Below are 15,478 nucleotides of genomic sequence, written 5' to 3' on the forward strand. Positions count from 1 at the left end.
GGTATTTGAGGGAGATTCTTGAAGCTCTGCTTCAAAATAGATGGATTGTTTCAGATTGAATCCTGAGGAGTAATCGTGACAACTTTCATGGTCAGATGCTGGAGAGCATCTGGAGAGCCTCAGCTCTGTATAGAGAATCTGTATAGAGAAAGTTTGTCTTGCTACATAGCTAAGTTCTGGCTCTCTTAAACATACTCACACACCATTATTTCATTTTCAAAGAAGTAAACCACATTTCAGACCTCTTCCATGTGACTGTCCTGCAGTTACTTAAAGAAATTATTGGTTCTTTTCACCAACCTATATTTGTCATTGTCTCCTCCTCTTTCTTGTTTCATATTTCTATGTTCTTATTTATGTCATATTTCTAATGTGTTAAATTTAACATACATTCTTTAAAAACAAAACTGTACAAAATTGTACACAGATTCATCTATAATCATATTTTGGGTTTGTTGTTTATTGAAATGTTCATGTTTGTTTAAATTCCTAATAAAAAAAGTTTAATTTTAAAAAGTGTTGTTGTTGTCTTAAAGTAGTGTATAACTTTCATGAACTGCTGCAAAGTGAAGTGAATAGAACCAGGAGAATGTTGTACACACTAACAGCAATATTGTATGATGAAGAATGGTGAATGACTTAGCTATTCTCAGCAATTCGATGATCCAAAATAATCCCAAAGAACTAATGATAAAGCATATTATCCTCCTCCAGAGAAAGAACTGAAAATGTTTAATATGAATGTATATGTAGAGTCTATATCAGATTGCACTCCATCTTGGAAAGGGAGGTAGGGAGGGAGGCAGAGAAAATTTAAAACTCAAAATGTTAAAAACTAAAAATAAATTAATTTTAAAAAAGAAATGATATTGTTTTAATACAGACTGAAGCATGCGATTTTTCACTTTCTTTTATTTGAATCTTCTTGTACAAATGACTAATAAGCAATGTTTTACATGATTACACATGTATAACCTATATCTGATTGCTTAAAATCTCAGGGAAAGGAGAGGGCAGGAAGGGAGGGAGAAATAGAATTTGGAACTCAAAACTTTAAAAAAAAGGTTAAAAATGTGTTTTAATATGTAATGAGGGAAAAACACACACACATATATACCCAGCAAAACTGAGTATAATCCGTCAGGGGAAAAAAATGGACATTCAGTGAAAGAGAGGACTTTCAAATATTCTTGATGAAAAGATCAGAACTAAGTAGAAAATTCAACTTTTAAGTAGAAGATTCAAGAGAATATATACATGTATATGTATATATATATATACATATACATATGCTAATAGTCACAGTTCTCCAATTGCGTCTTGTAGATCTCCAACTGGATGCCCTGTAGGTACCTCAGACTCAATATCTCAAAAGCAGAACTCATTATTTCCCTGAAACTCCCCTCACTTTCAAACTTCCTTAATATACATACATATATGTATACATATTTTAAAAAGTAGTCTATACTCACCACCTCCTTTCCTTTTTTCCCCTCACTTGTCAGTCCCTTTTGGCCTAGCTTCCAACCCCACAAGTATATTGAAAACAATCTTTTCAAGAGATATCAAAGACCTCAATTGTTAAATCCAATGGCCTTCTCACAGTTCTTATCTTCTTTGTCCTTTCTTGTAGTTTTTGCCACCAGTGACCATCCTGTGCTCTTAAATATTCTCTCTTGGCTTCCATGGTCACTGCCATCTTCTTTTTATAATACCTGTGTGCTTGTATATAATGTAATTAATCATTTTGTGCCTCAGTGTCTTTTCTCCACAGCACTCTGCTTTGGGGCCACTCTTCAACCTTACTTTAACTTTAGATTTGGGATCCCCAGAGGGTGAAACTATTATTCCCCTTAGAGTAAAAGTGTAACTCTGAGGTGTTGTGGCTTCTAATACTGTTCCTCATAAGTCTCCACCAGTGTGCTCTTCATTGGGTATCAATAAGTAGCTTCAATTATCCTTTGGCAAAGTTGCCAATCAACAAGCATTTATTAAGTGCTTACTACATGCTAGGTCCTGTGCTAAGCACAAGCACTGGGGATACAAAGAGGCAAAAATGGGCCTTCCTTCAAGGAACTCTCATTCTTATTGGTGAGACACTATGCAAAAAAAAGTACATACAAGGTATATATATATATATATATATATATATACACATATATATATACATATGTACATATATGTACATATATATATATAATAGATGAATAAAATCTGAAAGGGGAAAATGTTAGCTGGGGGAAAGGAGATCAAAAAAAAAGTGGTTCCTGCAGAAGGTGAGATTTGAGCTGAACTTGAAGGAAGCTAGGGGAACCAAGAGGTGGAGCTGTGGGGTGAGGGACTAAGAGAGGAACAGCTCATTCCATGCATTGGAGATAGCCAGTACAAGGCCATGGAAATGGAAGATGGGGTGTTTAAGGAACCATAAGTCGATCCCTGGAACTTTATTGCAGAGTGCCTGGAGGGGAATAAGGTGTACAAAGAATGGAAAGGACCAGGTTTTGAAGAGCTTTAAATGCCTAACAGAGGACTTTTTATTTGATCCTGGAGATTATAGCCACCAAAGCAGAGAAGTGACATGATCAGACCTGTACTTCAGACAAATCACTGTGGCACCTGAGTAGAAGATGTAATGGAGTGGAGAGAAATTTGAAACAGGGAGAAGAATCAGCAAGCTATTCCAGTAAGCCAAGAAAGAGGTGATGAGGGACTGTACAAAGGTAAGAATGTGAACAAAGAGGAGATATATAAAGGACAAGTTTGTAAGTTAGAAATGACAAGACTTGGCAATGGATTAGATATATAGAGTTATTAGAATGAGGAGTCAAATCATTGAGTTTATGAGCCTTGGAAATTGGGAATCTGTTTGACAGAAGTTAAGGAAGTTTGAAAGTGAGGGGAGTTTCAGGGAAATAATAAGTTCTGCTTTTGAGATACTGAGTCTGAGGTGCCTACAGGGCATCCAGTTTGAGATGTACAAGATGCAATTGGCGAACTGTGACTGTTAGTACAAATATTAGGGTTGTTATCCATGTGTTATTCATGTGTCATCCATGATATATTGAATTTAATCCCACTGAACTTAAGGGATCTGATGAGATCACTAAGTAAGATAATGTTCCAGGGCACAGGACAAAACCTTAGGAAATCCAGGATGGGAATAATGTGGAGGAAGTACTAGCAAAGTGGCTGAGGAATGGTTGGACAAATAGGAGAGCCAGGAGAGAAGAGTGACACATAAACAGAAGAAAATATATACCAAAAACAGGTGATTGACATTGTCAAAGGCTGCAGATAGGGTGAGGATTGAGAAAAGTCTAGTAAATTTGTCAGTTAAGAGATCACTGGTAACCTTGGAGAGGGCATGTTCAGTTACCTAACCAGATTACAGAAGGGTTTAGTATTGAGTACTGGAATCATCTACTGTAGATGACTTTCTCAAGTAATTTAACCACAAAGGTGAAGACATTAGAGCCAGTGGGGATGATTACATCATGTCAGAGTTTTTTAAGGATGAAAGAGACATGGGCATGTGTGTAAAGAAGTGGAAAGGATCCAGTGGATAGAAAATGAAAATGTGAGAATGAGAATGAGAAAGGCAGCAAATAGTCTCTTTCAGACTGAGAGTTCTATGAGGGCAGGAATGTGTCACCCAGATCAGACCAGGGATTTCTTGAGGGCAAGGGTACCTCTCAAATCAATAATCAACCAATTAACATTTATTAAACATCTACTATGTGCCAGGCACTGGTCTAAGTGCTGAGGATACAAAGAGGCAAAAGATAGTCTCTGTCCCCTAGGAGCTTATTGAGCACTCCTCTAAAAAAGAAAGTGTGCTTCATTTGTCCAGCATGAGTTTACCCACAATGAAACAATATGGCTCCTTTTCCTCCCTCCCTTTCAACCATATTAAGATCTACTTCAGTTATCCAGGGAGACTTGTTTCTGCCCAGTCTCATTTTCCTCAACCTACACATTCTTTCTCTGGAACAGACCTAGGACCCGGTCACGAATTTGCTTTGTCTTGATGCCATAGATTATAGGGTTGACCACAGGTGGAAAGAGTAGGTAGAAATTAGCAGCCAGGATATGGACATGAGGAGCAGCATGGTGAACCATACAGTGCAAGAATGACGAGAGCACTGCAGGTATGTAGAAGGCCAGGATGGCACCCACATGAGACACATGTTCCAAAGTCTTTACAGCGAGCTTCTCGAGATGCTAGTCTCAGCACTGCCCTCAAGATCAGAGCATAGGATAGAGCTACAAAGAATAGATCCATCCCACCTATGCCCAGTGCTACTGCAATGCCATAGATATTGTTGAACCATGTGTTACCACAAGCCAGTTTTACCACTGCCATGTGTTCACAATAGCAGTGGGTGATCACCCAGCCCCGACAATATGGAAAACGCCTGAGAAGGAATGGCAGTGGGGTCATGAGGGCCACAGCCCGGGCTGCAGCTGCCATCCCAATCCTGGCAATGAGTTGTTGTGTCAGCACTGTGGCATATTGGAGAGGCTCACAGATGGCCATGTATCTGTCAAAGGCCATGGCCAAGAGAATGGCTGACTCCATGATGGAAAAGGAGTGGAGGAAGAACATCTGGGTTAGGCAGGCGTGGAAATTAATCTCATGATTACCAAGCCAGAACAGGGCCAGCATCTTAGGCAATGTGGAGGAGGAGAGGACCAGATCAATGACTGACAACATGGCCAGAAAGAGATACACAGGCTCGTGGAGACTAACATCTACCCTGATGATGAAGAGGAAGGTGCAATTGCCCAACAAGGCCAAGGTGTAAGCTGAGCAAAAAGGGATGGGGATCCAGATGTGTAAATGTTCTAGACCTGGGATCCCCATCAGCAAGAAGGAGGTTGGGTGCAGGGAAGTGCTATTCATGATTGACATAGCCACTGTATGCTGGCCTCATCCACATCTGTCTTCTTAGTGGCTTCTCCCCTTTCAAGAGAGAATGCTCAGAGTGATCAGAATTAGACATATCAATCTCTGACATTCCAACTGTGAAGATGACCCCTGGTCCTCATTCCAAAACCTAATGGAAAATCAAGCAGTGAGTGAGCTGAATAGAAACAAAGGATAACATGAGGTCTCCTCCCTTAAGGAACTTGGAATATCACTAGGAATACAACATATACACACTTGAAAAGTTAAATAATACAAGGAATACCAAGTGAGACATACAAGCAATAAGTGCCATAGACTTTAGGAATAGGAAATGAATGCTATGGGCTGCAGTGTTCAGGAAGGGTTCCATTCAATATGTGGGACATCTACCATGTTAGTACTCTCCTGCAGAACCTGCAGTGGCTCCTTGTTGCCAAAATCATAGTAAGAGGAGTGAATGTTTTAGACTGAATTATCAGATTTAGCTGTCCATTTGGATCAGATTAACTTGGCAATTGTCAAAACACCACCTCCCATTGGGGCAGCTAGGTGGCACAGTGGATATAGCATGGGCCCTGAAGTCAGGAGGACCTGAGTTCAAATCTGGCTTCAGACCAAATACTTGACACTTACCAGCTGTGTGACCTTGGACAAGTCACTTAACCCCAATTGCCTAAAAAAAAAAAAAAAACACAAAAAAACCCCACCACCTTCATGGTCTATAGATTTCTTCTAGCCTTTTTTGGTCAAGCTACCAATTCTACCATATACATGGCAAAAACAGCATGCCCTCCTCCTTTACAGAGAAGATGGAGCTAGATGAGAATGTTTAAGTGAATTCCATTGAGTTTTTCCCTAGGATCATAGAATCACAGAATCTCAGAATCAGAAAGAATGTCAGTGGTCATCTAATCCAACCTGTACTTCAATAGGAATCTATGCTACCAGATCCCCAGTCTGACCAACCAGCATCCTCTTTAAGTCCTCCAGTGAGTGAGGGAACCTTCTTCTTCTGGAGGCAGCCTACTCTGTTCTTGAATAGTTTGGATAGTTAGAAGAGCTGAAATCTGTATCTTTGCAACTTCCACCCGGGGCTCCTAAGTCTATACTCTGAGGTCAAGCAGAACAAGTCTAATCCCTCTTCCCCATACCAGCCCTTCAAAGACTTGGAGTCATTATGTTCCCATCCCTTACCTCTGAACCCAAGGTTTTTCCAGGATAAAGATCCCCAGTACTTTCAATCAATTATTGAATAACATATTCTAAAGGGCCCTCACCAACTTGGCTTCCCCTGTATGGATAATCTCCAGTTAATTAATTTCTTTCCTAAAACATGGCATTTAGAACTAAACACAGTACTGCAGATGTGGTCTACCCAGGGCAGAAGATAGCAGTATTACACTCCCTGCTGTTCAGGATATTAACTTCTGGGTATGCCTCTTTCTACATCCTTCCATTCATTTTTTCTTTCCTTCCTATCTCAAATAAAAAGTGTCCTTCCTTCCTCTAGATAAACTTGTCCTCCCATATCATCTCTCTAGGGCCTTGAATAGCTTCCTCTCTTTGTCAAACTGCACAGGTCTCTCATATATTGAAGAAGGGGTACCTTAACCTGCTATTCTTTTAAGTTAATAATATTCTTTGACCCTTTCCTTTACTACTGATCCTTTCTGATAAACATAGTGCTTTGAACATAGTAAATATTTAATGGGCATTTGTTGAAAGAATGAATGATCCTACTCTGATAAGGCAGGATGATCCAGTGAAAAGAAACCTGGTTTTGGAGTCAGAACCTCTGTCACTTACTATCTGTGTGATCCTGGGCAACTCATTGAATTTCTCTGGCTTTGTTTCCTCATATGTAAAATTGGGCTGGATCATCTCTTAGGTCTGCACCACATATGGCCCATGGGCCACTTGCAGCCTGCCAAATGTATTTTTGATGACTCTCAAAAAATGTAGAGGATGTAAAGAAATTAAAGATATAACAAGTGCTTTGTCCATACCCCACTTAACCCACCTTCCACTAGTCACTACTGTGCCCTTCATGTAACTTGACTGGTGGGCTGCCACTGTACACACTCCCCTGCTTGTCACATGACCCATAGCAACCAACCATCATCAGCATGTCTCTAGTCTCAGAGGAGCAAGTGTAGTGTCTTTTCTCTGTGTTTTCAGTAGTTACTAAATGTAAACAGTAAGAAAACCTGAAAAATGTATTAAAGCTTGTATCACTTAGCCAAGAATTTTTTTAACATTGATGTGATTTCATGATTAATAAAAATCTTAAGTAATAAGTGTAATTAATTGATATTAGTTGATATTTCCTTTTTTAATATGGTTTATTTGCAAAATAGTTTATTCATTAATTATAACTTGGAAAGTGAACTGCTAAAAATCTATCTTCAGCCCAAAGAAGTTTAGCCTATTTTAATTTGGCCCCTACCTCCTACCAAGGTGTGCAGATCTGTCGTAGATCCTTTCTAGCTCTAAATTCAGCAGTGTATGATGCTGTGGTCTTTCACTGTTTGAGACTTTAAACTTAACCACTTATTTTGTTACAGTCCTCCATTTTCAACAACTGGTCTTCATCCCACAGAGAATAGGGACTGTGTGTCTCTTATTTCTTCAGCTTTTCCTTCCCCTAATGCCTAACACAGAGCTCTACTGCCAGGGGTCTCTCAATTAATACTGTGAGCTAATTGGCTGATAGAGCCCTTTATTGGAAAACAAGGTTCTTAACTTCTAATTGTGATGTGGGCTCCATTGACAATCTATTGAAGTTTATGGATCCCTGCTCAGAATAATACTTTAATGCATAAAGTAAAAAGACATAGCATTACAAAGGAAACCAATTCTATTGAAATCACCATCAATTTTTTAAACAATTTTTTCCTTGGACCCTGGGATAAGAACTCCTGTTCCAGAGCATTATGGAATTCTAGGGTTAGAAGCATTTAGTCCAAACTTTAATTTGACAGATGAGAGAACTGATGCCAAGGGAGGTTAAGAGAGTTGGTGAAGGATGCCCAGCAGTTCACGGTCAAGGTTTGGACTCAAAAATAGGTTTCCTAACTCCCATATCTTTCCCCACATTCAGTTGTGCTCTAGTCTGAAACATGTTACAGGGTAAAAAGATGGAAAGGAAAGAAGAGAGATTAATAATATCTGGAAAAACCTAAAGGCAGAAATGCTAGGCTTAGGTGGGGATGTAAATCAGGGAAGCCTTGTTGGAGGGGGTGAATGTTGAGTGGAGCAGGGAAGGAAAAGAAGGAAACGAATTGTTGAGAGAAAGGGAGGAAGGTATTCCAAATGGGAGTCTCAGGGTCTGAGGAGTGTGAGGCATGGGCTTTGGATGTTGAGAATGAGGGGAAGTTTTCAGACTGGAGCAGAAGCATAAGGCCATAGAAGACAGAGATAGGGGCAAGACCAGGTGAGGAGGCTAAACAAAGCCCATGCTGATAAATTCAGATTTTTCCTAAGTATATAGGAACCTCCTCCCTCAAAAATCAGACAAAGGTCCTGCACTGTACCAGCAACACAGAAACAAAGACAGATATATGGATACTGAGGAATCCCTGTGTACTCCTTTCCAATCTCCTACCCAGTCCCTTCATTTAAAAAAAAAACCAAAACAAAACACTTTTTCCTACTTAGAAAGTCCTATACAAACTCCAGCCTTCAGTTTGAGCTCTGATTGTGGTTTTGAGGGGGTAGTTTAGGGAAAACTGTGGTTGTCCACAGGGATTCCATCCTCCCAGGACAAGAATAAGATCCTAAATGCTTGGAACCTTCGATGATGAACTGGGAATTCCACAATACTGGAAACTGGGAATTTCCAGAAACCTTTCTGGAGTCCATTCCTATCTCATGTCACAGAAAAGTCTCACCTGGCCACAACCTAGCTCATACAAGCTCTCAGGATCTTCCTGCAGTTTAGGAAACAAAGGCAGAACACCTCTTTCTGCCATTTCCTGAAGATTCTTACTTACAATCCTTTTCTGCCTGAGCCTCTTTGGATCTAGACAAAAAGGGCCTCCTCTTGTTTATCTGGCCTCACTCAGCTATGCCACATGCAGTTGCCTATCAGAATTTCTCTTTCTAAGATGTTCTTAAGCTCTAAAGACAAGAAAGGCAGCATAGTACAGTGGAAAGAGGACTGGATTGGACATCAATGGACTTCAGGTCAAATCCTGCCACTGTCACTTTACTGTATGACCCTGGGAAAGTCATTTAAACTTCTCTGCGCATAGTTTCTTCAACCCTCAAATGAAGAGGCTGGATTAAGTAGCAACTAAAAAGTCCCTTCCAGCTTTAAATCCATGGTTCTGTGATTCTCCCTTAGGCTTGAGGGTGGGGAGAAAAGGCTTAGGTAAGAATGGAATCACTATCTTGTAAAAGATCAGTCTCCCCATCTTCCCAGGCTTCATTGTGCCTGGACAGTATAACTTAGATAGTGTATCCCATTATGTCCCCTCCTACTGCCCCACATGCCTCTAATTCATAGGATCTTACACCTTGTTTATGCATAACTGTTTGCATGTTGTCTTCACTGTTAGGGGCACTAGGTGGTACAGTGGATAGAAAGCTAGACCTGCAATCAGGGGTTCAAATCTGCCCTCAGATGCTTACTAACTGTGTAACCCTGGACAATCACTCAACCTCCACCTGCCTCAGTTCCCTTATATGTAAAATGAGGATAATAATAGCACATAACTCCCAGGGAGAGATATATTTGTAATATGAAAGTGCTACATAACTACTAGCTACTATTGAAGGCAAGGACAATTTTTGTCTTTCCTTTTATCCTTAATGCTTGTTATAGTGCCTGACACCTAGCAAGCCATTAATAAATGCTTGTTACCTGACTGACTGGGACTATATCTCAGGATCCTGGGAACCATATTTTAGAAGGGCCATGGAAAAGCTTGACTGCATACAGAGAAGAGCAGGCAGGATTGGGAGCTAACTCTTGAGATTAACAGTTGATGTTCTGTGTTGGTGAGTGTCTTCCATATTACCATCTACTTGTGGAGCACACTCATTCTCCATCTCTTCTTTCCCAGATATGCTCAGAAAAGCCCTGTTGTTCTCGAGTAGCTTGTAAGAGTTCTGCCCCCACACTCAAATTTATACACGAAATGCATGCAGAAGGAAATGGGATTCAGAAGTCCTATGAATTTAAATGTGAACATACAAAATTCTGTGCCACAGACTCTACCTTATAGCTGTGGATGTGTTTATTCCTTGATGCAGTCAAGTGGCTCACCAGAAAGTCATAAAATACAATACTTACCACCAATCTCTTCTATCCCTGTGACCCAGCTAAGAAACCTCATAGCCCAGGGATCCTTGACCTGTGATCATTGACCTTAAAAAATATTTTGATAACTCTATTTCAGTATAATTAGTTTTCTTTGTTATCCCATATATTTTATGTGTGATGCAGTTAGGTGGTACAGTGGATAGAATGCTGGACCTGAAGTCAGGAAGACCTGAGTTATAATCTGGTCTCAGACGCTTAGTAGCTGTGTAATCCTGTACAAGTCTCTTACCCATGGTTTGCATCAGTTTCCTCATCTGTAAAATGAGGATAATAATAGCATCTACTTCCCAGGGTTGTGCTTTGCAAACTTTAGAGTTCTCTATAAATGCTGGTTATTATTATTATTACTAATAATAATAATAATTTTCTGCATTTAAAAACACCATTCTGAGAAAGGATCTACAGGTTTCGTAAGACTGCCAAAGGGGACCATGAAAAAAAAGATTTTAAGAGTCCCTGTCATACTCCCTTATCTATATCATTACTATTTTTTTGTAAAGTTCCTGAAAGCAAGGAGAAAGATTAGATTCTGACCAGAGCTTTACAGTCTTTGTAAAGTGCAGTCTCTGCAGCACCCAGCACAGCATTTTACATAAAGCAGGTGATAACTAACATTTGTTGAGTTGACTGAAAGTCACCTTGTTACATGAATATAAATGGAAGGATCTGTGGACATTTAACCTAGAAAAGAGAAGAATTAAATGAGACACAATCATAGTCTTCAAATATTTAAAGGATTGTCATGGGGGAAAAGGATCAGACCTGTTATATTTTTCATAAAAGGGCTGAATCAGAGGAAAATTTATGTTCAATACAAAGACAAATTTCCTAATAATTAGAAGAAGGTGAAGACTCAAAGGCATGGTCTCTGCAAGAAATTTCCTTTCTCCTTAATCCTCAGAAAGTGATGATAAAAGTCCACCCAAAAACTCGCTCCATGGAGATGGGGGACCTGGCTGGGAGAACCCTGGATGAGACTGGCTTGAGGGCTTGGGATCCTGGGGACAGAAAGAGCCCCGAATTCACTTTTCTAGGAGCATGAGCTCTAAGAGGGAGAGAAAAGGGAAGGACAGCAAGTAAAATTATCCCTAGTTATTCTGTATATCCAGAGATAACTATCCCTAGTTGTGGAGAGGGTCTGCATTCTGGTGGGAAGGAGGAAAAAGGTGTGATATGTGGCTGTGTGTTTGTTTCTTGATTGGCCTATTTGAAAATCTGAATCCATTTGGCTAGGGTGTAGTGGAGTGGGATCTTTGATCACCTTGCCTAAGGACTTGAGTCCCTAGATGGTTTCCTTAGTTAGTCTTTCTGCAGGCCTGAGTCCCTGAGAAGGGAAAGCTTATTGTTTCACATCCCAGAAAGGACCACCTTCTATACCTTCCCCCACCCCAGACTCCAAGTTCCCAACCCCAGTATCCACCTGCTTCAAGGAAACTTCCAGGTCCTTCCTTCTCTGAGGGGGCAGTCAGGCATCTGTGCTCCCTTCTCTTCAAATGGTATATATTTATAAGCCAGGCTGCTCCATGCTATGGGAACCCTGGGGAAGAACAGTAGATAATCTGAGACACAGGGAGCTAGTCTAAGAGCCTCTAGGGAGAAACTGATCAACTTAGGAATCACCTGATGGAATAGCTGATAATCCACAGCTCACCAGTCCAGGTTGTCAAGGGAAGTAACATCATGTACTGGAAAGGTCACTAGCTATGGAGTCCAAGAAACTGTTTTTTTTTTAAATTTTATCTCTACCACTAGTTATCTGGTTGAACTTGAAAGGTTACCTTCTTTGGGCCTCAGTTTCCTCTTCTGTAAAATGTAAATGATGATACTTATACTATCTACCTCATAAGGTAAATCAATATAATTTTCTATGCATTTTGAGAAAAACATGTTGACATCTGACACAAGCATTCACAGTTCTAATGAAACAACTTTGTTTATGATTTCATTTAGAGACTGCACTAAACTATAAACCCCCCCCCCAAAAAAAATGCTTGTCTATTGTCTCTGGCAAGAAAAACGCCCTGAAATGAAAGAGAGATTCCTTAAATATAGATGATGGTGAAGAGGCAGTGTAGTGTCGATGAAAAAGCATGAACATTGAGCAAATGTATGGTGGGCTGCCATGCAGCAAGAGTTGAGCATTAGAGGACAATCAAAGGGCTGCAGTGCTACAGAAGAAATGGCAAAATCTGAGAGAAGACCTTCAGCACCCTGGACAGCAAATGGTGAAGAAAAGTAAGCTAGGAGAAAGTATCTGTAGACCACAGCCTTTGCTGGTGGAGGGAGCACCCATTTAGATGCAATCACAAATATATTGAAATAATGACAGCATTGTCTTCACATTTCACACCCAAAGTCTACCAGAATGACCCACACGAATGGGTAATGAGGCAATGTGATGTAATTCGAAAAGCAGTGGACTTTGAGTTAGAAGAACTGGATTCAAGTCCTAGATCGGCCACTTCCTTGCTGTGAAATGATAGATAAATTATTTAACTTTCTCAAGAATGCCTCATTTTTTTTATTTTGGTTCATTTTTCAAACAGAAGGATATTCAATAGGGCAACAATTGGGGTAGTGTTGGAATTACCAGGTGAAATTTGAAATGTACTTCTTTCCCACTACTTCTCTTTCCCCACCTCACCCTCAAAAAAAAAAAAAAACCCTAAAATGCATGGAGTGGGAGAAAGATAAGGTATATGTAAGAGAAATTCATTTTCATATGGAAAAAATTATTTTTATTAACAAAATCTGTTTTCTCTCTCTTCTGTCTCTTCCTTTGATTGAAAAACAAAAAGAAAATCCTCATAACAAATATGCACAGTCAAACAAAACAAATTCCCAAATTGGCTATGTCCAAAAAATACATCTCAATCTACTCCCTGAGTACTTGTCTGGCAGAAAATGGGTAGTAAGTTTTATCATGAGTTTGATAGAGAAATGGTTAGTTACTGAGTTCATCAGAGTTCTTATGTCTTCTGAAGTTGTTCAGGAATTTCCTGATTCTATTCAAGATTCAGCTCCAACGCTACCTTCTGCAGAAAACCTTTTCTCTTCATTCAAGATGTTAATGCCCTCCCCAGTAAGGAATCTTTCATCTAATCTTTATGTATTTTTATGTACACACATATACATATACACTTATACTATTACTGCATTAGAATGTAATCTTTTTGAAGATAAGGATTGTCTTTTTTTCTTGCATCTTTGAAGTTTAGCATGGTATCTCATACATATTGAGCCCTTAACAGATGGTTATTGATTGATTAATTGATGGAATGATTGAGATCGATTTTTAGAAGAATTTTATAATGAATTCTTGGAGTTAAAGGAATTTTTGAAATTTAAAAAGGGAAATGGAGGTCACCAAGAGCTACCATAGCTTCATTAAAAATAACTGATGTCAGACTATTTTCATTTCCTTTTCTTAATAGTAGTAGTATAGCTAGATTTGAGCAAAACATTTTTCAGTCTCTCTTGCTAGTCTTGTGGATGAAATGGAAAGAGGGGGCCTGGGGTAATAGTTCCCAAACTGTGAACCACAGATTTCTGTGGGGAGTTGTTTTTCTTTTTCAATGAAGTCCATGAATTCATAAAAGTATATTACTGAAGTGAGGATAGATTTTGTTATATATTTTCTCAATGAAAAGAAACTAATAGTACAATGCTCATAAGTGATAAATTAGAGAGGAGTTGTAGACTTACTGATCTGAAATTCCAGATCCCAACATATGTGAAAATGTGCTAATAAAAAATATTATAAATGGTAGGTATATTGAAAGAGACATATACACATGATGGGGCTCCATTTTTATTATTGAGATTAGTACTATACTTCAGGGAAACACTGTGATATGGCAGAAAGCACCCAGGATTTAGAGTGTGAATTTGTACCCAAGTCTTTCTAATGTTACCAGTTACTCAGTGACAATGGGCAAATCAATTCTCAAATTGAGCTTTAATGTCATCATTTGTGAAATCAAGAGAATAATACTTATACATCCTGCCTTACAGGGGCACTATAAAGAACATACTTGTAAACAAGCCTTTGAACTATAGAAAAGTGAGTTATTTATAGAAATCTGTTAATAATTCAATAAATATTAAGATCTCACCATGTGATGACCACAGTAAAAATCTGTGTGGTTTACTTGGATTACACAGCATTCTCAAGTTCTGCTCTGCTCCTGATCTTGAATTGTAGAGAGTTTGGGGGAGGGGTGTGAGAGATTAAAAGGAAATCACCAGGATCAATCTTGAAAGGCTCCTGGGAGGAATCATCAGAACTTCCAAAGATCTAGTCAGTGTATATAAAGGGATGATTGGGGCAGGAGCTGATAGAGATGTTCTAAGTATGAACTATGAGCTAAACTGAATAAGCTCATGGACAATGACTGTCCCCCCCTTCCTTTCTTACTGTCTAGGGAGAAGTTAGATGTTCATGCGTACTATTCATGTTCTCTTACTACCTATTTCCATTTGACTCTTCTAGACTGATATGGAAGCTTTTCTCTTTTCCCAAATGTTTAATTTCTGTTTTGGTTGTTAAACTATGATAAATTTACTGGTCACCAAATGGCTCAGACTATTTAATATAGTATACACAGATAGTGAAAAGGAAAATAGGAGGAATTTCTTCTTTTAGAGACAAGTGACATACATACCAGCCCAGTATTACTGGGCTAACGACTGGAGCCCCAAAGGGAAAGGGAAGGAGGAAATGTTATTGATTACAAGCACTTCAAAAGTACCCAAAACCACTAGGCCTGTTTTTATTTCCATATCCTCTTCCCTCACCCCCCCCAAAAAAAGACAGAGCCAGAAGCACCATAATATAGAGAAAAGTCACTGCAGATTTAACGTGAGAGGCATGATTTAACAGGCATTCTTGATCTTTCTCTTTATTCTTTAATTCTAAACTTAACCAACATGAAATAAGGTGAACATTTCCATATGCAAAGAACAGAAAAAAAGTGAATTGTACATGAAGTTCTGAATCTTTACTATGTACAATTTTCTGTACATGAAACATGTTTTAAAAGCTGTCTTGCTTTTCTATTTCTGACTTTCATTTTCTTCTCTTCTATATAATTTTAAATGTTCCAGTGACTCCCTTTTCTTACTTTTTTTAAAAATATTTCATTTTGGTAGCACCATAGTCACCTAACTTCTTCATCTCTCATCACCCTCAAAAAAAAATCAAAGGAAAGAAAAATAAACTGCTTATATTGGGAGTATATATT

General features: G+C 39.0%; 1 protein-coding gene across 1 annotated transcript; it reads right to left on the minus strand.

Annotated features, from left to right (window-relative positions):
- Nucleotides 1–3,969: 3,969 nt before the first annotated feature.
- On the minus strand, nt 3,970–4,912 carry LOC114046083 (olfactory receptor 52K1-like). Its single transcript, XM_027866318.1, is given in 2 exon segments — nt 3,970–4,183; nt 4,185–4,912. Coding segments are annotated over 2 exon segments (942 nt in total).
- Between the last annotated feature and the right edge of the window lie 10,566 nt (nt 4,913–15,478).

This window comes from Vombatus ursinus, unplaced genomic scaffold (assembly GCF_900497805.2).
Source record: "Vombatus ursinus unplaced genomic scaffold, bare-nosed wombat genome assembly UNPS02014780.1, whole genome shotgun sequence".
Taxonomy (NCBI): Eukaryota; Metazoa; Chordata; class Mammalia; order Diprotodontia; family Vombatidae; genus Vombatus; species Vombatus ursinus.